Source organism: Enoplosus armatus, chromosome 10 (genome assembly GCF_043641665.1).
Source record: "Enoplosus armatus isolate fEnoArm2 chromosome 10, fEnoArm2.hap1, whole genome shotgun sequence".
NCBI lineage: Eukaryota > Metazoa > Chordata > Actinopteri > Centrarchiformes > Enoplosidae > Enoplosus > Enoplosus armatus.
This window is the reverse complement of record NC_092189.1, coordinates 25,548,051-25,572,151: the sequence shown is the minus strand read 5'-3', so window position 1 is coordinate 25,572,151 and position 24,101 is coordinate 25,548,051. Positions and strand designations below refer to the sequence as shown.

The window sequence follows — 24,101 nt, the reverse complement described above, 5'->3', positions numbered from 1 at the left end:
ACAACAACATTTCCACCGGTTCAACCAGAGGAACCAAGTTCAGGTTCTGGTTCCTGGGCTGGAGTTGGATGTAAAGTTCAGTTCTCTGGATTATTTGTTTTAAAACGTATTTTTAACAATTTGACCCAAATGACAGCTCCGGTCCCACCAAAGTTTTACTTGTTCTGGGGAAAATAAAAACATAAGAGTGTCGAGCTAACGAGTCTGAAGAAAGTCTGATGGAATAAATGATGTTTTAAAGTTCATCCAGGTTTTCTTATTAGACACCCCTACTGTCAGGAAACACTCCATAAACACTTCCTGTGTCCATAAAAAGTTGTTTATCCATCAGCAGGTAGAGGTGGTGGTAGGGGGTCATAACAATGACGACAGGCCTCAGGACTTGTTGTCGTCGTAGAGGTCAAGCGAGGCCTGGATGTCCGGCAGCTCCATCTCACAGACGATGCTGCGTGGAGACATCGAGTTCCTGTTGAAGAAGTGGCCGCCGCCTGACGAGACAGAAACACAGTCAACATCCACTTTAAAACAAAAGCTTATCACGAAAATTGCCCCTTTTTTTTAAGAAGATGAATTCTTTATTTAAAAAACAGCCCCACACATTCGGGGCTGCGTTAAGGGTTTATTCATGGAGGCACCATTAAGCCGAAGAATTTTTGATGCTTTTTGTGCAGGTTTATAATGATGGGTTATTTATGTGAATACAACCATTAAATTCACCTCTAGTCACTGAAATCACTGTTTCTCAAAAGGTGTAAACAGATTACAAATGGGAATTTACATGGGCCACAAGTAAAGCTGTGGTGGGAAACTAAATGTGACTTCATCTTCATTCAATAGAAATCAGAATAATCACACCACAACAATATGCACTGTGTTATCATATAAAAATACATCTACAAAATACATGACTAAAAAACTATTCAATAAGAATCAATATTTATCAACACAATAACCGATGATTTAGTAACAGCTACCTGTGAACAGGATGTTGTTTAAAGAGGAGGTATTCCAGCTCTCTATCTGTATTCTGGGACTCCACTAGAGCAGCTTTGCATGATCCACAGATCAAATAAGTCCTTCTTCATCCTATTGTGGCCCTTCATGCAGCCCTTCAGTTCACCCTCTGTCTGACACAAGCCGTCTGAGCACCTGTCTCTTCAAGGCCTGCCTCCCTAAAAGCCCACTTTCTTGTGATTGGCCGGCTCCCTGCACGAGGGCCAGGGGGACACTTCTGAGCCCTGAGCACAGCGCACCGCTTCATACTGAGCCGCTGTGGCCGACTGCATGACAGCAACAGTAACTTAGCTTGGAAAATAGAAATATGGAGACTGAATGTGATGAACTTCCTGTTTATCAGACCACAAATGAGACATGAAGTAGGTTGGAAAAACGATAGATGTTGCTGGAGCTGAGTGTTTCTGGGGACTGGGCCTCACTGATTACTGTACAAAAACACAACTTTATTCACTGATTTTGGTGACACTCGATCATTTGATGGGGAAAATGTTTTCTGGTTTTCCCTCTGATGTCCTCCGGCTGCTCTGCCTCAACTCTCAGTGATTTATGGAGTTTCCTGATGGACAGAAAGCTTTAGAAAGTAACTGCTAACTGCTGCTTACTGTAGCTGCCGTTAGCTCAGTTAGCTCTGAACACCAGGGGAGTGTTGCTGGTGTTTAGACCGCCAGCACAGGAGTTTTAGACGGCCGGGAGGAGGAGATTTTCAGTCCCGGGCTCAGAATCAGAATCAGAAATACTTTATTGATCCCCGGGGGGGGGGAATTGGACAGTACCGGTGCTCCCATTCAAGATTAGAAAGTAGCATAAATTTAGAGCTAAAGAATGTGCAAAATATAAAAATAAGAAATAGAAAATAAAAAATAAAAATATACACATTTACAGTATTTAAGTGAAAATAAAAGTAAAAAATATATACAATAACAATATATATGTATGTGTTTATACACACAGCGGGGGAAATAAGTATTGAAAGCGTCAACATTTTTCTCAGTAAATATATTTCTGATGGGGCTATTGACATGAAATTTTCACCAGATGTCAGTAAGAACCCAAGTAATCCACACATACAAAGAAATCAAAACAAATAAGTCCATAAATTAAGCTATGTGTAATAAAGTGGAATGACACAGGGAAAACGTATTGAACACGCTTGCTGAAATTTATTTACTACTTAGTAGAAAAGCCTTTGTTGGTAATGACAGCTTCACGACGCCTCCTGTATGAAGAAACGAGTCGCATGTATTGCTCAGGTATGATTTTTGCCCATTCTTCCACACAAACTGTCTTCAAATATTGAAGGTTCCGTGGGCCTCTTCTATGAATTCTGATCTTTAGTTCTTTCCATAGATTTTCAATTGGATTCAAGTCGGGTGATTGACTGGGCCATTCTAACAGATTTATTTTCTTTCTCTGAAACCAATTGAGAGTTTCCTCGGCTGTGTGCTTGGGATCATTGTCTTGCTGAAATGTCAACCCTCGTTTCATCTTCAGCATCCTGGTAGATGGCAGCAGACTCTTATCAAGAATGTCTCGGTACATTTCTCCATTCATCCTTCCTTCAATTATATGAAGTCTGCCAGTACCATATGCTGAAAAACAGGCCCACACCATGATGTTCCCACCTCCAAACTTCACTGTTGGTATGGTGTTTTTAGGGTGATGTGCAGTGCCATTTCTCCTCCAAACATGGTGTGTGCTGTGACATCCAAAGAGTTCAGTTTTGCTCTCATCTGACCAGACTATATTCTCCCAGTATTTCATAGGCTTGTCCAAATGTTGTGCAGCAAACTTTAATCGAGCTTCAACATGCTTTTCCTTCAGCAATGATGTCTTGCGTGGTGAGCGCGCATACAGGTCATGGCATCAACTGTACCTGCTAATTCCAGGTCTTTCTGAAGCTCTCCGCGAGTGGTCCTTGGTTCTTGGACAACTCTTCTGATTATTCCTCTGTCCTCTGTCAGAAATGTTATGAGGAGCACCTGGTCGTGGCCGGTTTATGGTGAAATGATGTTCTTTCCACTTCCGGATAATGGCCCCAACGGTGCTCACTGGAACATTCAGAAGTTTAGAAATACATCTATAACCAATGCCATCAGTATGTTTTGTGTTGAGAGAGCTCTTTGCTTTTACCCATCATGAGATGCTTCTTGTGTGACACCTTGGTAATGAGAAACCTTTTTATAGGCCATCAATTAGGACTAAACCAGCTGATATTAATTTGCACTGATGGGGGCAGGATTGCTTCCTAAATACTGACAGATTTCAGCTGGTTTCATGGCTTCCCATACCTTTTTGCACCTCCTTTTCTTCATGTGTTCAATATTTATTCCCTGTGTCATTCCACTTTATTACACATAACTTAATTTATGGACATATATGTTTTGATTTCTTTGTATGTGTGGATTACTTGGGTTGTTACCGACATCTGGTGAAAATGTCAGAAATATATTTACTGAGAAAAATGTTGATGCGTTCAATACTTATTTCCCCCGCTGTATATATATATGTATGTATTGCACTGGCACATTTAGAGAATAAATAATGAGGTAGTATATGAACAGGTGAAGTAGGTCCAGGTTTCCAGTCTCTTTCTTCTGAGTGTCTGACACTCAGAGGGAGGAGTTGAACAGTTTGATGGCCACAGGCAGGAATGATTTCCTGTGGCGCTCTGTTGTACATTTGAGAGGAATGAGTCTCCCACTGAAGCTGCTCTTGTGCCTGACCAGTACGTCATGGAGAGGATGTGAGACATTGTCCAAGATGCCCCGCAGCTTGGACAGCATCCTCCTCTCTGACACCACCGTCAGAGAGTCCAGCTCCACCCCCACAACGTCACTGGCCACAGTCCACTTTATTGTCTATGTGAACTCCCAGGTACTTGTAATCCTCTACAATGTCCACACTGACCCCCTGGATGGAAACAGGGGTCATCTGCACCTTGGTCCTCGTGACAAAGTTGTGACAAAGTTGTCCACAGCAGCCCTGTACTCATCCTCATCACCCTTACTGATACATCCAACTATTGCTGAGTCATCAGAAAACTTCTGAAGATGGCAGGTCTCTGTGCAGTAGCTGAAGTCCGTGGTGTAGATGGTGAAGAGGAAGGGAGAGAGGACAGTCCCCTGCGGGGCCCCGGTGTTGCTGACCACACTGTCTGCCAGCCAGGTAGTTGACAATCCAGGACACTAGGGGGGCATCCACCTGCATCTCCGTCAGCTTCTCACCCAGTAGAGCCGGACAGATGGTGTTGAACGCACTGGAGAAGTCAAAAAACATGACTCTCACAGTGCTAGCCGGCTTATCCAGGTGGGCGTAGACACGATTGAGCAGGTAGATGATGGCATCCTCAACTCCAAGTTGGGGCTGATAGGCGAACTGGAGGGGGTCCAAGTGTGGCTTGACCAAGGGCCGGAGCTGATCCAGGACGAGTCTCTCCAGGGTGTTCATGATGTGGGAGGTCAGTGCCACGGGTCTGTCGTCCCTGGAGCCACTGGGAGGCGGCGTCTTCGGCACAGGAACGAGACAGGACGTCTTCCACAGCACGGGGACCCTCTGAAGACTCAGGCTCATGCTGAAGACATGGTGAAGTACTCCATATAGCTGGGGGGCACAGGCTTTAAGCACCCTGGGGCTGACACCATCAGGGCCTGCAGCCTTGCTTGAGTGGAGTCTCATCAGCTGTCTCCTAACATGGTCAGCAGTGAAGCACACTGTAGAGGTGACCGGTGGGGAGGGGTGGAGTCGTCAGGTTGAAAAGTGCCGTCAGCCTGGGGACTGGGGAACGAGGTGTGAGGAAAAAGTCTCACAGGGGGGTGGGGGGCTGTGAGGAGCAGGAGGGGGAGGGGGGAGTGGAAAAGGTGAAGGTTGGAGGCAGATTCAGTTCGTTGGCCCGGTCCACACTTCCTTCAACTCCTCTGCTGTTGGTTGGCCTGTAACCCGTGATGGTCCTCATTCCACTCCAGACCTCTCTAATGTTGTTCTGCTGGAGTTTCCACTCCAGCTTCCTCCTGTACTTCTCCTTGACCTCCCTGATCTTTACCTTCAGTTCCCCCTGGATCGTTCTCACCTCGTCTCTGTTGCCAGATCTGAAGGCCCTCTTCTTTTTGTTCAGTATGGCCTTGATGTCCTTTGTCACCCATGGCTTGTTATTTGAATAACAATGGACAGTCCTTGCTGGGACGGTGGAGTCCACACAGAAGTTGATGTAGTCTGTGAGCCCATCAATGTCCTCTCCATGCCTGCCAGTCAGTCACCTCAAAACATCCCTGAAGTGTCTCATAAGCCTCCTCCGACCATCTCCTCACTGTCCTTATGGTTGCAGGCTGGCTCTTCCCCAGAGGCACATAACAGGGGTTGAAGTGCACTAGGTTGTGGTCTGACCTACCCAGAGCTAGCATACAGCAAGTCCAGGGTCCTCTCCTTTCTAGCAGGACAGCTCACATACCGTGTGAGGGTGGGAAGTGTCTTAGCCATGGTGACGTGCTTGAAGTCACCCGAAATAGCAATGAATGCATTCGGGTGTTGAGTCTGTATACGGGCTATGGCGGAGTGAATGACATCATACGTCGACTTCTGGTTGGCAGAGGGTGGGGGGGGGGAGTAAACAGTCACAACAATGGCATGTGAGAATTCCCTGGGCAACAGACACGATCCTTGATGGTGATGTGGGAAGGATTGCACCACCTGTTGTTAACGAGAACGGCAAGCCCCCCTCCTTTACGCTTACCGCTCCCGGTGCAATCCCTGTCGGCCCGGACAGTCTGAAAGCCGTTGATGGAGACGTTGTCATCGGGAATGTCCTGGTGCAGCCATGTCTCCATAAAGCACATTAAACTACACTCCCAGTACTCCCTCTGACTCCTGGCCAGCGCCGTTAGCTCATCCATCTTGTTTGCCAGCGATCTCACATTGCCCATGATGAGAGGGGAGACACGGCTTATATCTCCTCTTCTCCATAAGCCTCTGTTGTCTCGACCCACCTCTCTTACTCCGCGACTGTCCGATGTTTCAATGAAAGTAATTCCAGAGTGAAAAAAAGTACCTCTCTCCACCAGCATGTTTGGAGAGGGCACAACTTCAAAGTATCTTAAAAAAGTACTGAGCTAAATAAAAGCAACAAGTAAAGCCATCTGTCCATCAAGAAACAACCTCCTACCTACCAATTCCTTCACTACAGAAAAAGGTCTTTCTGTGAGACAAACGGAACAACCTGAGTAGTAGTTAAGAGCAGTCCTGAGCAGAGCAGCCCAACAACTCAGACAGACTGAGGGGTGGATGAGTGTCCCTCTACTTCGTGGGCATGCTCATATGTTTATTAATGTCAGATCAGATAAACACTTTTAATCTCTGATTTAAACTGAAAGTTTGACAACAGCTTGAAAACATCACTAGACCCGCTTGTGGTGCTGATTAGATCGATCGCTTTTCAACCGAGAAACTGTGGGGGCTAACTGTGAGAAACACTGTAACGTTGCCCGAAGACAGAGTAATGTTGCTCTATGACAGTCTGAAATTGCTGTATGACAGTCTAAAGTTGCTCTGACATTGTGAAGTTGCTCTAAGACAGTGTAACGTTGCTCTATGACAGTGTAATGTTGCTCTATGCCAGTGAAACGTTGCTCTGACATTGTGAAGTTGCTCTATGACAGAGTAACGTTGCTCTATGCCAGTGAAACGTTGCTCTGACATTGTGAAGTTGCTCTAAGACAGTGTAATGTTGCTCTGACAGTGTGAAGTTCCTCTATGACATTGTGAAGTTGCTCTAAGACAGTGTAACATTGCTCTATGACAGTGTAATGTTGCTCTATGACAGAGTAACGTTGCTCTATGACAGATTAATGTTGCTCTAAGACAGAGTAAGTTTGCTCTGACAGTGTGAAGTTGCTCTAAGACAGAGTCACGTTGCACTATGACAGTGTGAAGTTGCTCTATGACAGAGTAACGTTGCTCTAAGACATTGTGAAGTTGCTCTATGACAGTGTGAAGTTGCTCTATGAAAAAGTAACGTTGCTCTAAGACATTGTGATGTTGCTCTATGACAGAGTAACGTTGCTCTAAGACATTGTGAAGTTGCTCTATGACAGTGTAATGTTGCTCTATGATAGTGAAACGTTGCTCTAAGACATTGTGATGTTGCTCTATGACAGTGTAATGTTGCTCTATGACAGTGTAACGCTGCTCTATGGCCCTGTTCAGACCTGGTATTAACATATGTCTTGGGTGATCCAATCACAACTGTATGTCTCTGCACACCTGGCATTAATGTGTCTCGAGTGACCACTTGTGATCAGATCTCACTTCCCTGCTCTATATGTGGATAAACACGTACATCATTTCTGTTTGCAAAGACCAAATACTTTAATGCGCGAGTGAGTGCATTCTTCCGCTTACACAGAGGACTTCAGTAGAGCAGGCTGTCCTTCAATGTGGCCCAGGACACATTCCTGTACACACTGTTAAAAGAATGTGTCCATGTGGCCAAGACCACCTCCAAATGTGGTCTGAGCGATCAGATCTCAATGCGTCCTCCATGCGTCTTGGGTGCATTCACACTGTCCACTTATGATCGAATCACCCAGGATGGATGTTAATACCAGGTCTGAACAGGGCCTATCACTTTGCTCTTACTGGTCACGGCGATGGTGATGTCAGCAGGTGTTCTGGGTGTGGCCTCAGGGTGGGGGGGGCTGAGCGGCTCTAGGCTGATGGATGGCTGGTTGCTATCACCCAGTGGCGCCCTCTGGCTGCCGGACGCCTGATTGATGCCCAGACGCTCCACGTCCAACACCACACTGTCCACGCAGGGAAGACTGGTCTGAAGACAAGAGGACAGAAGGAAAAGAGAAAGATAACAATGGTTGTCATACAAACACAGCAGGTCTGTTTCTGTTGTTTATGTCAGCCATGACTCACCATGATGCCAAGAGCTTTGAGGATGTTGAGTTTACACATGGGACAGGTGCAGTGTTCGTTCAGCCAGGGGTCCACACACACTTTATGGAAGACATGTCTGCAGTGAGACAGACACATTTCATCTGATGTGATGAAGATGATATCACTAAACCCTCATAACTAACAGGCAGGACTGAAAATGCATCAGCAGTCAAATCATCTGAGAAGATTCAGTTAGCAGCCTGAAGGTTATATGTGATGTTTTTCAAATGTAGCTGTAATAATTCTGTCAATTCTGAGGAGGAAATAAAGACCTATGGAAGAGAAGTGACTTTAGAGAGTCCAAGTTGAATCAATCCATGTGATACTGGTCTGACTGGTGACACTGGCAGCACAGGGTGAATTTCATTAGTCATATAAAACTATGGTCCAGAATGTTATTACAGTATGAGAACCCTGTGTAAACAGTCTCTACTGGTGTTTTCAGACTCACTTGCAGGGCAGAATGCGAACCACATCATTCAACTGGTATGCTTCAATACACACCGCACAGTGGTTAAAATCTGGATCAGTTTCCTGCAACACAGAAAAACGTAAGTGAACACGTTTAACAACATTAACAACTTTACTCTTCAACGGTTTATCAACATTATTCTGAGCCTCATGATACCTTGTGTGAATTATGGGGCGTTTAGGGTCTCTTTGTGGTGGTTTTGAATCTCTTTGCAGCTATTTTAAACAGATAAACTTGTGAATCCCGCTGACATTCTGCTCAGCTGTTTCCTAACTGGTCAGATTATTAACTAGTCATTCTATTAACTGCTCAGACTATTAACTGGTCAGTGTATTAACTGGTTAATGTCAGTGTCTCCTGCAGGTTTAAACAGCTAAATAGTTGTAAATTCCTCTCAGCTCGCAGCAACTAATCAGATCTGATTTATATTTTCATCTCTGTCGGGTTTATCTTCCCTCACCATCATCCTGTGACCTCTGACCTTTGTGTGTGTGGACATCCATCACTGTTTCATCTGCAGCCTGAAGGTCAACAACATAAATACCTGAAACCACTGGGTCCTACTGCCCACCACGTATCACACCTGCTGCTGAGTGTTACATTAGCTGTTGTTTTGTTTGGACACAGAAACTAAACGGGTTAAATAACGGTGATGTCCTGACTGTCAGCAGCTGGAGTTAATATTAGTTTGTCTGGAGGCTGATAAACACAACACGGTTTTGACTTGTCAAAGCAAAATATAAAAATCTTGAGTGAGTCGTGAGTGACGTTGCTATACCAACCGCTGACTTACCTTTAAGGTATACGGATACCTTCAAGGTATGTAGTTCTAGGGGGAGCTAGCCAGAACTGTTTGGTCCGTAAATGCTTAGTGTTTACCTTGTCTCCTTTCTTCACTGTCCTCGTGGTCAACTTCCCAATGGCTTTCTTTGCTGCATCACCAAGACGACGCTAAGAGACAGAGGGGGGACAGATTATCACATCCTGAACATATTTGTAATAGTGTAACATCAGACCCAATGATCATTAGTGCCGACAGTCTACTGCGAAGGAAGGACGACACCCACAAACAAAGACAGACAAAAGAAGGTGAACACTGAGGACAAACAGAGACACATTGAGAGACACACAGAGAGACACAGAGACTCGTCACTTCACTCGTCCCTTCTCATCTCTGTGATCTTATTAAACCTCATGTCCCATCCTGTCTTCTCTCAGAGTCCTGGCCTCCTGTCCGTCCCCAGAGTTAAACAGAAGTCAGCTGGCTGCAGGACCTTTTCCTATCGAGACCCTTTTCTCTGGAATAATCTTCCTGCTGACTTCAGACATTCAGACTCTGTTGAGGCCTTTAAATCAAAGCTGAAAACTTTAACTTTCAATTAGTACTCATCCTCCACCCTTCACCTGTTACCACTTTACCAGTCTCAGTGAATCTATTAGTACTTATAGTCCACGTTTGTGAATACTGAATACTACTACTCTCTGTATAAGGCGTCCAGTGTACTACAGTACTCTGAATAATATTACTGTCTGTATGAGGGGTCCAGTGTACTACAGTACTGTGAATACTACTGTCTGCACTATCAACCTCAGCTGTACTTTGTGTTTACTGCAGATTATGTGAGAGACTGAAAGTGTGACTACAGGGAGGTGAAGTGAAGGTTGATCTGCAGCAGATGGAGGTGGGATGGAGGGGGGAGACAGAGTCCTGAGAGGAGGGTTAGATTACACTGAGGGGGAGGGGGAGGGGGAGAGGGGGAGGACGTGACCACCCACTATTCCATTAAACTTTCAGCAGAGATTCACCTCAATATTAAATATTAACGATTCAAGAGGAGGAGCAGGAGAGGAGGACGAGAAGAGTTAGCTGTGTGATACCAGTGTGTTAGCATGTTACCTGGCTGCGGTCGCGGGCGCTGGTGTAGCGGATCTTCTGGATGAAGTAGAAGATGAGCCAGGCCGACGAGATAATCATGAGGACAATGAAGGAGATGGAGACGAAGACCAGCGAGCCTCGGTTGATGTTTTTGGTGGGACCACGTTGGCCCACCACCACAGAGACCAGGACCGTCAGGTTCCGCTCCAGGTGAGCCAGGATCTCTTTCCCGTACGCCTCTGTGATCATCACTGCCACTGTGTCACCGGTACCTGCACAGACAGAACCAGGATCAGAATCAGAACCACTACTAGAATCAGAACAAGAAAAAGAAACTGGAGCAGAATCAGAACCAGGTTGAGAACCAAACCCAAGGCCAAGGCCCAGACCAAGACTAAGAACAATAACGTGATCCAAGCCAAGACCAAGACCAAGAACAGGACCAGAACCAGAACTAGAACAACAACCACAACCACAACCATCAGGCACAGGACCAAGTAATCAGATGAATCAGGTGTTTCACAGTAATGGGTTAGAGTCCACTTGAGAGGACCGGGTGTGGTCTGCTGCAGTATAACACTACTACACTATACTGCTGTATAACACTACTACACTGTACTGCAGTATAACACCTCTACACTGTACTGCAGTACAACAGGGTACTACACTGTACTACAGTACAACAGGGTACTACACTGTACTGCAGTATAATACTACTACACTATACTGCAGTATAACACAACTACACTGTATTGCAGTACAACAGGGTACAACACTGTACTGCAGTATAACACTACTACACTATACTGCAGTATAACACTACTACACTGTACTGCAGTACAACAGGGTACTACACTGTACTGCAGTACAACAGGATGCTATACTGTACTGCAGTATAACAGGGTACTACACGGTACTGCAGTATAACAGGGTACTATACTGTACTGCACTATAACACTGCTACACTGTACTGCAGTACAATAGGGTACTACACTGTACTGCAGTATAACAGGGTGCTACACTATACTGCAGTATAACACTACTACACTGTACTGCAGTATAACACTGCTACACTGTACTGCAGTACAATAGGGTACTGCACTGTACTGCAGTATAACAGGGTGCTACACTGGACTGCAGTATAACACTACTACACTGTACTGTAGTATAAAAGTACTACACTGTACTACATTATAACATTACTACACTGTACTGCAGTAAAATAGTACTACACTGTACTGTATTATAATACTACACCACTGTACTGCAGTATAATGTATGTATATGTATTATAATATTTTAATTGTTTGTTTAAAGTGTCTGTTTTGTTAAAAACTTTGAACTGCATTTTTGAAGAGAGCTTAAGAAAAGAAAAGTTTATTATTATTATTAATAAATCTTTTCTGCTCTCTAAATCACTTGTTTCTGTTTCTGCTGTCAGGACCATGATAACAGTAACACACACACAAGCACAGCGTGAGGTCACAGTGACCTCATCAATTAATGACACCTTCCTCTCTATATTTAGAACTCGGCATCGATCCTCAGGAAGTCACTCCTCACATACACACCTTCACCATCCTCCTCCTACTCCTTCCCCGTTTATAGTCTTTATGCTAATCTAAGATGGCTGTTTCCCCGTTTCCAACCCCTCTGCTACACTAAACTAGCTGTTTCCCTCTGTTTCCAGTCTTTAAGCTAAGCTAAGATAGCCGTTTCCCCTCCCCAATACCCTCAGCTACAGGTGGCACCTGTCGTTTTTTTCCAACCAACTTTAGATGAAACCACGCCCACTTCCGTGTGATGAAAGCCTCTACGGCTGTGTTCCCATGGAAACCAAGTTCATGCGATGAAAATATCGCTTTGTGGTAGAGACAGTCATCTATTCCTATAAAAAGGCACAATATTGATGCATAGTTTATGTGAATAGTTTAAACCAGCCAGTTTCTATCAAAAACACTGACTTTGACAGCAACCTGTACTTCATGGTAAGATTGACACACACACATATACTGAATTACGTCCCTTCAGTTGCTCTCATGCCAATAAGTGAACATTACTTAAGGCCTTTGAACTGACTGCATTCCAATAAACTAAGAAAGGAGGCCACTTCCTGTCACTTTAACAGTTAGCTATACTGGCTAAAGTTATCATTATAATGAAGAAAAGTCTCAACTGCCAGTTATTACTTTTTGAATTTTAAGCAAGTAATACACATAATACAGCCTCTATGCTTGACTCAAACCATTAGCTCACTACTTCTTGAGAATTAACGTTTCCCATTAATATGGCATTTAATTAGTCTCAAACCCACACACATAAAAACCAGGCATGTGCACGTGATACGAGCGCACAGTACAGTATCCGTGAGCGGAAAAGCATCCTCATGAGGGAGCATTTCTGCTCCGCATGCATGAATGCAGTCCCGTGAGCACGAGGCTGTGACGAGCTTGGGACTTTGGAGGCAGGGCTGATGTCTCCCCTCTTTTGACCTTTCACTTTGGATACTGACCATGACCTTTGATTGGCTCCTACTTGGAAACTACTTTTCACTGCATGCATACTTTGCACAGATTAAATATAGACGCCCACAGGTCGGTGCTGTAATACTGTGTGAGCCCCATTTTTTAGCCTGTACTTGTTTACCTGCTGACTGTCCATGTCTGTTACAGACCACATCCTGTAACTTCACTGCCAACACATTGTGTAATTTCCCCCCGGGGATCAATAAAGTATTTCTGATTCTGATTCTGATTCACCACATCAACTGAACGCTGATGAAGTGTAAGTAAAACACGCGGACTCTGACCTTCGTGTCCCATCTTGACCGTCTTGTTGGTGGAGTTGTTGTAGATGAGGACGGCCGTGGCGTTGTAGGCGGCCGCCTTCAGGATTTTCTCTTTAAAGGTGCAGTTTCCTCTCTGCAGCAGCGCCACCCAGTGGACGCTCCGGGGAGGAACCAGGAAACGAGTGCCAGGGTCACAGCCCTGTCGGTCCACCACTGAGGAGACACACCGTTACCATGGTCACTATGTTAGTAACAGCTTCATTACAAAGACAACACACTGTTCTCTGTCAGATTAACACCTGTCTCTCTATCTAGTGTTTATTTCTGTTTTTATCTTTTTACATTTAAAAATGTCTAACATTTTCCTTTCAGTGTTTTATGCTGTATTTCCTTTTTAATGTTTTTAATGTATTATATGAAAGCACTTTTATTTGTGTATAATACCAATAAACCTGGAGTCCACTCCTGTGCTGTTTACTGGTTTAACTAATCTATAATCAGCGATACCTTCACAGTCTCAACTCTGACACACAGAAACAGATCCAGGATCAGGGCCAGGGATCTCTGTCCTTGTCTTTGCAGAGACACAGTTTAATCATCATCACCTTCCCAGCATGCTTTGCTCTGCCTGAGTCAGTCACACCATGTGGACTGAAATCACTCAATCATTCACTACTTCCTGCATAACAGACCGTCTACAGTGAGTAGTGAATTCAGATTTCAGATACTTATTGATCATCACATTGCGTCATCACTGACAGTTGTAGAGTCACATGACTGTTATTTGTCTCATCTATAAAATATGGAGCATTGCATTGTGGGATTGTTAGCAGATAGTAGTGTATGTGTCATGGACTCTACTACATTGTGTAATGTTTGAGGGCATCATATAGTGGAGACATTTACACAATCAGAGTTCAGACACTCAAACAACATGGGAGACAGTAAATGCAGTGCAACATATAGTAAACAGGAAGTGACGTCAGGGTTAGAGTCAGGACGTACAAGCCTGTCTGTAATGATGCTACGTTCACGTCATATGTTTAAACTCTAATTACGAGCAGCCTGAGGGAAAAAGTTCATGTCGGCCTCGACTTGTAATTCAGTCGGAGATATCAGGAATCAATGCCAGCCATAATAACAAACTACAAACGTGTCAACAAACTGTTGACAGTTATATCAGATATTGACACTAATACACTTATGCCTGGGTCTTCAGCAGGGGACCTGCAACCCCTCAGAATTACTGCAGGGGAGATTTTTGTTTAATCATTTTGATAAATTTATTTTCAAAATTGAAATATGTCTGAAAATACAGATTCACATGAATCTAGCTAGCTAACCTAGGCTAAATCACATCAGTTTATTAAATGCCCAACCAGAGAGGATCACTGTTACACAACCTTCACCAGTGCATACCACCCGTCCCCCACGCTGCACTGGGACACTCTGACCACATCATACTCCTCCTGAGTCATAAATACAGGAAGAAATGAAAGCTGAGGACCTTTGTGCATGACTGTATGACATTGGACTGTACTGACTGGGATGTTTTCAGGAGTGCTACTAACAGTCCGGATGAGTACACAGAGGCCATGAAGTCCTACAACGTCGGGTGAGTTATAACCTCGACAAACCCTGGTTCACAGCTGAACTCATACAGCTAAGGTTGCAAAAGGAAGAAGCGTTTAGGAGTGGGGACAGCCAGGGTTTAAAGAGTCCAACTACAGGTTTAGCAAGGCAGGGAGAGACGCTAAACAACTGTGCTCCAAACGAGTCTGCTTCTGTCTGGAGGGGGCTCAGAAAGATTAAAGCCCCCTGAGGCAAATTGTGATCTGTGACATTAGGCTACATAAATAAAATTGACTTAACTGATCATCAACTATAACCCTAGAGCCCCCCACTCCACGCATGACTTGCCCCTGGCCAACGGCATGAATGAATTCTACTGTCAATATGAAAGACAATGAGACAGTTGTGACACCACCCCCTGTGACTCCATCCACCATTTTTATATCTATAAACACCTAAAGTAGTCCAGAGTGCCCCCGCATCTTTGACGTCAGGTGAGGGACAGCCCAGTGTGCCCCCGACAATCTGAGTGTGCAGGTGTTTTTTTTTACAGTAACTTTGATAATGAAAAATATAAGGAAAAATCGTTTGATACCCTGCAATATCTGTTCACAATTTTATACAAATTGCTAGTTTTTCACAAACTTCCTGCAGGTATTACGTTCACTATTTTGGTTGATTGTACAGGTAATTGTTCTGTGCTGTTGTTTTATACAATGAATATAATGAAATATACATGAAGATATTTCAAAAGAAGTAGGCTACTTTTCCCCCCTTTTTGTAATATACAATGGTAAAATAGGGTCCCTTAAGAAAAAGGTTGTGAACCACTGGTCTACAGGACGACTCTACCATTTATTACCATTACCATTATTTGTACCATTTTTCTGGCTGCAAATTTCAATGACGATGTCTGGGTCACTAAACTTACATATCTTGCAGATGTTTTCTCAGAGCTGAGCAGACTTAACAGTTTTATGCAAGGCCGCAATACACATTACATCACATTTATTTTGCTAACAGTTTTATCCAAAGCAACTTACAATAAATGCATTTCAACCATGTGGATACAACCCAAAAATTTCAAGAATCATCTTCAGCAAATATGCTAAACTCCTTCAAGTGCTACATTAAGAAACAATAAGAGATTAGAGATTTCTTTCCTAGGTGCAGTTTGAAAAGATGAGTTTTCAGTCTGCGACAGAAGATGTGTGGAGTTTCTGCTGTCCTGATGTCAATGGGGATCAATTGTTGCGCACTTGGTGGCACTCAAGGGTAAATTTTGGATATACTTTTCTGAGGCTGACTCCTGGCACAGGAACAAGAGATGGACACAGTTTCCAAAGTTCTACAGTTCAAAGACAATGCACCAGATGGCGCAAGTTTGGCAGTAACTGACAGTACATACAGAGACAAATAAACGAGACCACTCATCCAGTTCTGGAAAACTTCTCAGAATTGACAGCAAAAGCAGTGATGAGCCTTTTGCAACAGCATATCTTTGTGAAGGTGAATTTTCCTCCCTCACATACCTGAAAAGCAAATACAGGTGAAGACTACAGCTCGGGGCTGATATGGCCCTCTGCCTGACACCCTGCTGTGTGCCACTCACCAGGGTCAGACATCTCACTGAGGTAGGAATATGTGCCATCCACAGATCCAGTTAGATTTAAGGATTCACTGTCCCTTCCACATGTATGTTTAAAATTAAAACATGATGTTTAAATGAATCTGTAAATAATAATTATTTTATTGGCTTAATATTGTATGCACCATAAAAAGGTAAGTTTACACATAGCACTATAGGCTGCCCTACACGTTATTGTAGATCAAGTTTAATAAAGTGTAAATGAATCATGAATAATAAAATCAAACCAAAGAAACAAACGTTTCATCTCCAACTTTGAATACAACATGGACCACTGTTGGAAAATAACAGTAACAGTAACTAAATTTAATCAAGTATACTCCAGTTACTTGACTTTTTTGATTTTATATTACTTTGTACTTCTACTCCACTACATTTGTCTGACAGCAGAGTTACTTGTTATAAAACATGACACATTCTTCAGTAAAAAATAATGTATCATTGTTTCTTTTATACCAAGTGAAAGAATCAGCCAGGAATATTTCTACATGTCCCAACATTTTTGCACTTCATGTAACGCTGCATTTAGCCTTTAGGATTAATAAGGTATTTACTCATCAGAAATCATCAGTATCAGATTGATCAAAGTGCCGTTATAACAGATATTAAAGCACACAGCTCAATTCTCTGAGATGCTGCAGACAGTCAGAGCTCCATCCAGCAGCTGCAGTGTCCTTGGACTGTCTGACTGTAATCTGACACTTCAGAGCAGAGACACTCCGACCTTCAACAGCCTGAAAACCTCTGCAGTGCCTCAATACAACAGACACTGCATCTACAACATCCAGTACAAAAGCACCCACATCCACTACAACAGGACCCACATCCACGACAACACCCACATCTACTACAACAACAGCACCCATATCTACTACATCCACTACAACAACAGCACCCATATCCACTACAACAGCACGCACATCTACAACAACAAAAACACCCACATCTACTATATCCACTACAACAACAGGACCCACATCCACTACAAAACAGCACCCACATCTACTACATCCACTACAACAAAAGCACCCACATCCAGTACAACAACACCGACATCTACAACAGCCTCTGCAGTGCCTCAATACAACAGACACTGTATCTACAACATCCAGTACAACAACAGCACCCACATCCACTACAACAGGACCCACATCCACTACAACAACACCCACATCTACTACAACAAAAGCACCCACATCCACTACATCTACTACAACAGCACCCATATCCACAACAACAGCACCCACATCCACTACAACAGCACCCACATCCACTACAACAACACCCACATCTACTACGTCTACAACAACAACAGCACCCACATCCACTACAACCGCACGCACATCTACTGCATCCACTACAACAGAACCCACATCCACTACAACAACAGTACCCACGTCCACTACATCCACTACAACAGCACCCACATCCACTACATCCACTACAACAACACCCACATCTACTACAACAGCACCCATATCTACTATGTCCACTACAACAGCACCCACATCCACCACAACAACAGCACCCACATCCACTACAACAGCACCCACATCTACAACAACAGCACCCACATCCACTACAACAGCACCCACATCCACTACAACCGCACCCACATCTACTGCATCCACTACAACAACAGAACCCACATCCACTACAACACACACATCTACTACAACAGCACCCACATCCACTACATCTACTACAACAGCACCCATATCTACTACATCCACTACAACAGCACCCACATCCACTACAACAGCATCCTCATCTACAACAACAACAGCACCCACATCTACAACAACAGCACCCACATCCACTACAACACCCACATCTACTACGTCTACAACAACAACAGCACCCACATCCACTACAACCGCACGCACATCTACTGCATCCACTACAACAGAACCCACATCCACTACAACAACAGCACCCACATCCACTACAACAGCACCCACATCCACTACATCCACGACAACAACACCCACATCTACTACAACAACAGCACCCACATCCACTACAACAACAGCACCCACGTCCACTACATCCACTACAACAGCACCCACATCCACTACATCCACTACAACAACACCCACATCTACTACAACAGCACCCATATCTACTATGTCCACTACAACAGCACCCACATCCACCACAACAACAGCACCCACATCCACTACAACAGCACCCACATCTACAACAACAGCACCCATATCTACTATGTCCACTACAACAGCACCCACATCCACCACAACAACAGCACCCACATCCACTACAACACCCACATCTACTACATCCACTACAACAGCACCCACATCCACTACAACCGCACCCACATCTACTGCATCCACTACAACAACAGAACCCACATCCACTACAACAGCACCCACATCCACTACATCCACTACAACAACACCCACATCTACTACAACAGCACCCATATCTACTATGTCCACTACAACAGCACCCACATCCACCACAACAACAGCACCCAGATCCACTACAACACCCACATCTACTACATCCACTACAACAGCACCCACATCCACTACAACTACAACCACACCCACATCTACTGCATCCACTACAACAACAGAACCCACATCCACTACAACAACACACACATCTACTACAACAGCACCCACATCCACTACATCTACTACAACAGCGCCCATATCTACTACATCCACTACAACAGCACCCACATCCACTACAAAAGCAACCACATCTACAACAACAACGGCACCCATATCCACTACAACAACACCCACATCTACTACATCCACAGCACCCACATCTACTAAATCCACTACAACGCCCACATCCACTACAACAGGACCCACATCCACTACATCCACTACAACAACACCCACATCTACTACAACAGCACCCATATCTCCTACGTCCACTACAACAGAACCCACATCCACCACAACAACAGCACACACATCCACTACAACCGCACCCACATCTACTACAACACCCACATTTACTACATCCACAGCACCCACATCTACTAAGTCCACTACAACAGGACCCACATCCACTACAACAGGACCCACATCTACTACAACCACTACAACAACCACATCAACTACATCCACTACAACAACAGCACCCATATCTACTACATCCACTACAACAGCACCCACATCCACTACAACAGCACCCACATCCACTACAACAGCACCCACATCTACAACAACAACAGCACCCACATCCACTACAACAACACCCACATCTACTACGTCTACTACAACAGCACCCACATCAACTACAACCGCACGCAAATCTACTGCATCCACTACAACAGAACCCACATCCACTACAACACCCACATCTACTACAACAACAGCACCCACATCCACTACAACAACAGCACCCACGTCCACTACATCCACTACAACAGCACCCACATCCACTACGACAGGACCCACATCCACTACATCCACTACAACAACACCCACATCTACTACAACAGCACCCATATCTACTACGTCCACTACAACAGCACCCACATCCACTACAACAGCACCCACATCTACAACAGCACCCACATCCACTACAACAACACCCACATCTACTACAACCACATCTACTGCATCCACTACAACAACAGAACCCACATCCACTACAACAACACACACATCTACTACAACAGCACCCACATCCACTACATCTACTACAACAGCACCCATATCTACTACATCCACTACAACAGCACCCACATCCACTACAACAGCACCCACATCTACAACAGCACCCACATCCACTACAACAACACCCACATCTACTACAACCACATCTACTGCATCCACTACAACAACAGAACCCACATCCACTACAACAACACACACATCTACTACAACAGCACCCACATCCACTACATCTACTACAACAGCACCCATATCTACTACATCCACTACAACAGCACCCACATCCACTACAAAAGCAACCACATCTACAACAACAACGGCACCCATATCCACAACAACAACACCCACATCTACTACATCCACTGCAACAGAACCCACATCTCCTACATCCACTACAACAGGACCCAGATCTACTACAAAAACACCCACATCCACTACAACAACGCCCACATCCACTACATCTACTACAGCAACACCTACATCTACTACATCCACTACAATAGCAGCCACATCCACTACAACAACACCCACATATACCACATCCACTAAAACAGCACCCACATCTACTACAACAGTGGCACCCACATCTACTACAACAACAGCACCCACATCCAGTACAATAACAGCACCCACATCCAGTATAACAACAGCACCCACATCCACTACATCCACTACAACAGGACGCACATCCACTACAACAACACCCACATCTACTACAACCACATCTACTACATCCACAGCACCCACATCTACTAAATCCACTACAACAACACCCACATCCACTACAACAGGACCCACATCTACTAGAACCACTACAACAACCACATCTACTACATCCACTACAACAACAGCACCCACATCCACTACAAGAGGGCCCACATCTACTACAACAACAGCACCCACATCCACTACAACAACACCCACATCTACTACATCCACTACAACAACAGCACCCACATCTACTACATCCACTACAACAGGACCCACATCTACTACATCCACTACAACAACAGAACTCACATCTTCTACATTCACTACAACAGGACCCATATCTACTACAAAAACACCCACATCTACTACATCCACTACAACAACACCCACATCCACTACATCTACTACAACAGCACCCACATCTACTACATCCACTACAACATCACCCACATCCACTACAACAACACCCACATATACTACATCCACTACAACAGCACCCACATCCACTACAACAACGGCACCCACATCTACTACAACAGTACCCACATCCACTACAAATACAGCACCCACATCCACTACAACAGGACCCACATCTACTACATCCACTACAACAGCACCCACATCCACTACAACAGCACCCATCCACTACAACAGGACCCACACCCAGTACAACAACAGCACCCACATCCACTACAACAACACCCACATCTACTACATCCACAACACCCACATCTGCTACATCCACAACACCCACATCCACTACAACAGGACCCACATCCACTACAACAGGACCCACATCTACTAAATCCACTACAACAGCACCCACATCCACTACATCCACTACAACAGCACCCATCCACTACACCCACTACAACAGCACCCACATCCACTACAACAACACCCACATCTACTACATCCACCACAACACCCACATCCACTACATCCACTACAACAGGAAACACATCTACTACAACCACTACAACAACAACAACAACAACAACAACCACATCCACGACAACAACAGCACCCACATCCACTACATCCACTACAACAGGACCCATATCTACTACAACAGCACCCACATCCACTACAACAACACCCACATCTACTACATCTACTACATCCACTACAAAAGCACCCACATCCACTACAACAGCACCCACATCTACTACATCCACTACAACAAGAGCACCCACATCTACTACATCCACTACAACAACTGTACCCACATCTACTACATCCACTACAACAAGAGCACCCACATCTACTACATCCACTACAACAACTGTACCCTCATCTACTACATCCACTACAACAACAGCAGCCACATCTACTACATCCAGAAAATGTACTTGGACAAGCAACATAAAGGTGAGATTTATTGTTTACCTTTAGTGTTTCTTGATTTTACAAGAGAAAAGATTCAGACTGTTTGTTTTGTTAAATGTACATCTGGTTAACGTCCTCTCCTCCAGTAAAGAGCAGCACGAAGCCACTGAGGACCTCAGAGACCTCGACGGAGCTGAGGACGATAGGTAGTTTAAAGGTCTTAAATGTCAGGATGTTCCCTGTCTGTCTGACTGACTGACTGACTGTCTGTCTGACTTCAGCAGTAATTCCTGTAGTTTGACTTCCTTCGTCTCATCACCCCAACAATCTGCTGACTAAACTAAACTGTGTTTCCTCTGATTCAGACACAATGCTGGACACTGTCAGAGTTTGATTCTTTCATCAGAGAGAATGTTTTCACGGAGATTTACTTAATTCAGCTGCTGTTTAAACATGTTGCTCCTTAGACACCACCCCTTAGTGATAACTAACATAACATAATTTCAAAGGGTGCCTGTGAGGTGAGGTTGAGTGTGCAGTGTGACGAGCTCCTGTTCCTGTTTCTCGTAGAGAACATTATTATTGACTGACAGTTCTCTCTTCTACAATTTGGATCCTCATGAAACTGGATAATCAGAACAAAAGATGAACCAGCAGTGGTTAGACTGGGCCAGGCCTGTCCAGGGCTCACAGGGGATGCTTAACTTCACACATCTTCAACAATGTATATATCTTTACACTTTTCTTGGTCTTAATAATTGAAAGGAACACATTTTCTTCGTAGCAGTAAAGATCAGAGGCCTAAATGAGGTGATGAAGAACTTGAACATCAGAGCTTCTGTACTGAGTGTTTAGTCAGAGTGAATGATATCAGCTGATTGGTTTATGCGCTCTCCCTCCTGCCTGTCAGCTGCCTTTTTTCCCGCCTCTGCTACTAGCTGGACTGTTACAGTGAGTAACCTTTGTCTCCTCTTCCTCACAGCAGTAAGCTTTATTTTGTTCCCAGCCTTCATCCCCTCACAGAGAACGTCAGGTGTTCTGCTGTGTGGTGCCACTGGGGTGCATATGGGGCACGGTGCAGTGGCTGGACATGGAGCCCTTATTGTTACATAGACTATATCCTGCTTTGGCCTTATCCCACAAGTGACAGCCTTAGAGGGCGGAGCCTATACGATATAGAGGGTTAGGTACGTACTGTAACTCCAGGTTCTATGAGTAGTAGTAGTGTGACCTCAGGTGTGTTGTGAGTCAGTACCTCCATGATGCGGTGCAGGTGCGATGACGATACCCCTGGTGTCTATTTTGGGTGAGTTCTGACCATACGTCCCGTCATCACTGCTCATCATGTGGACTGTGTTTCCTCGTCCGTCCAGCACCGTGGCGTTCACCGTGACGCCCAAGTACTCCTCTGACACCATGTTTCTGTCAGAGCGGGCCGCCAACACAGAGCGGGACAGGACCAGGACCAGTACCTGGACCAGGGCCGACAGGACGGGGAGACGGATCCACCTTGGGGGCATCATGTCGTCCTCTCAGTCCTTGTTACATCCAAACTGTCAGGAAACAAAAAGAAACTCCTTCAGACCAAAAACATCCTGTCATCCTGAGGACTACAGCGTCCAACTTTCTCCTGTATGTCCTCGTCATGTCTTTGTCTCTTTGTTCTAAAACTCTGTTTTTAGGGTTATCTATGTCCTCAAAAGGAAGTCTTTGTCTTTCGTCTGTGTCCTCCAACTGTCTCTGTATACTGTCAACATATCTTTGTCTTTTTATATGCTAATATTTCAGTGCTGAATTTTCCTCAAACTTTGCTGTCAGTTTATGTCCTCTCTATATGTCCTCCAACGTCTCCTTTCAAAATGTCTTAATGTCTCTTTGTCTCCCAATATTTTACTGTTTGTCCTCAAAATCGGTTGTTAATGTCAGTTCATGTCCTTCAAGGAAAGTCTCTTTATTCCCTCAAAACTGCTCGTTTATGTCTGTTTATATACTGAAAATGTCTTAATGTCCCTGTCCTACAATATTTCATTTACCCTCAAAATATGTTGCTAATGCCAGTTTACGTACTTAAAACCATGTCTTTATGTCTCTTTATG

The 24,101-nt window shown here is 44.4% G+C and overlaps 1 protein-coding gene across 1 annotated transcript; it reads right to left on the bottom strand.

Moving 5' to 3' along the window:
- Positions 1–375: 375 nt before the first annotated feature.
- On the bottom strand, positions 376–23,528 carry rnf130 (ring finger protein 130). The gene is made up of 8 exons (XM_070913462.1): positions 23,261–23,528; positions 13,108–13,299; positions 10,320–10,570; positions 9,302–9,373; positions 8,402–8,484; positions 7,930–8,026; positions 7,645–7,831; positions 376–488 (listed from the first exon to the last, which is right to left on the bottom strand). The coding sequence occupies exons 1-8, from the start codon at positions 23,526–23,528 to the stop codon at positions 376–378; spliced, it is 1,263 nt and encodes a 420-aa protein (XP_070769563.1).
- Positions 23,529–24,101: the final 573 nt, after the last annotated feature.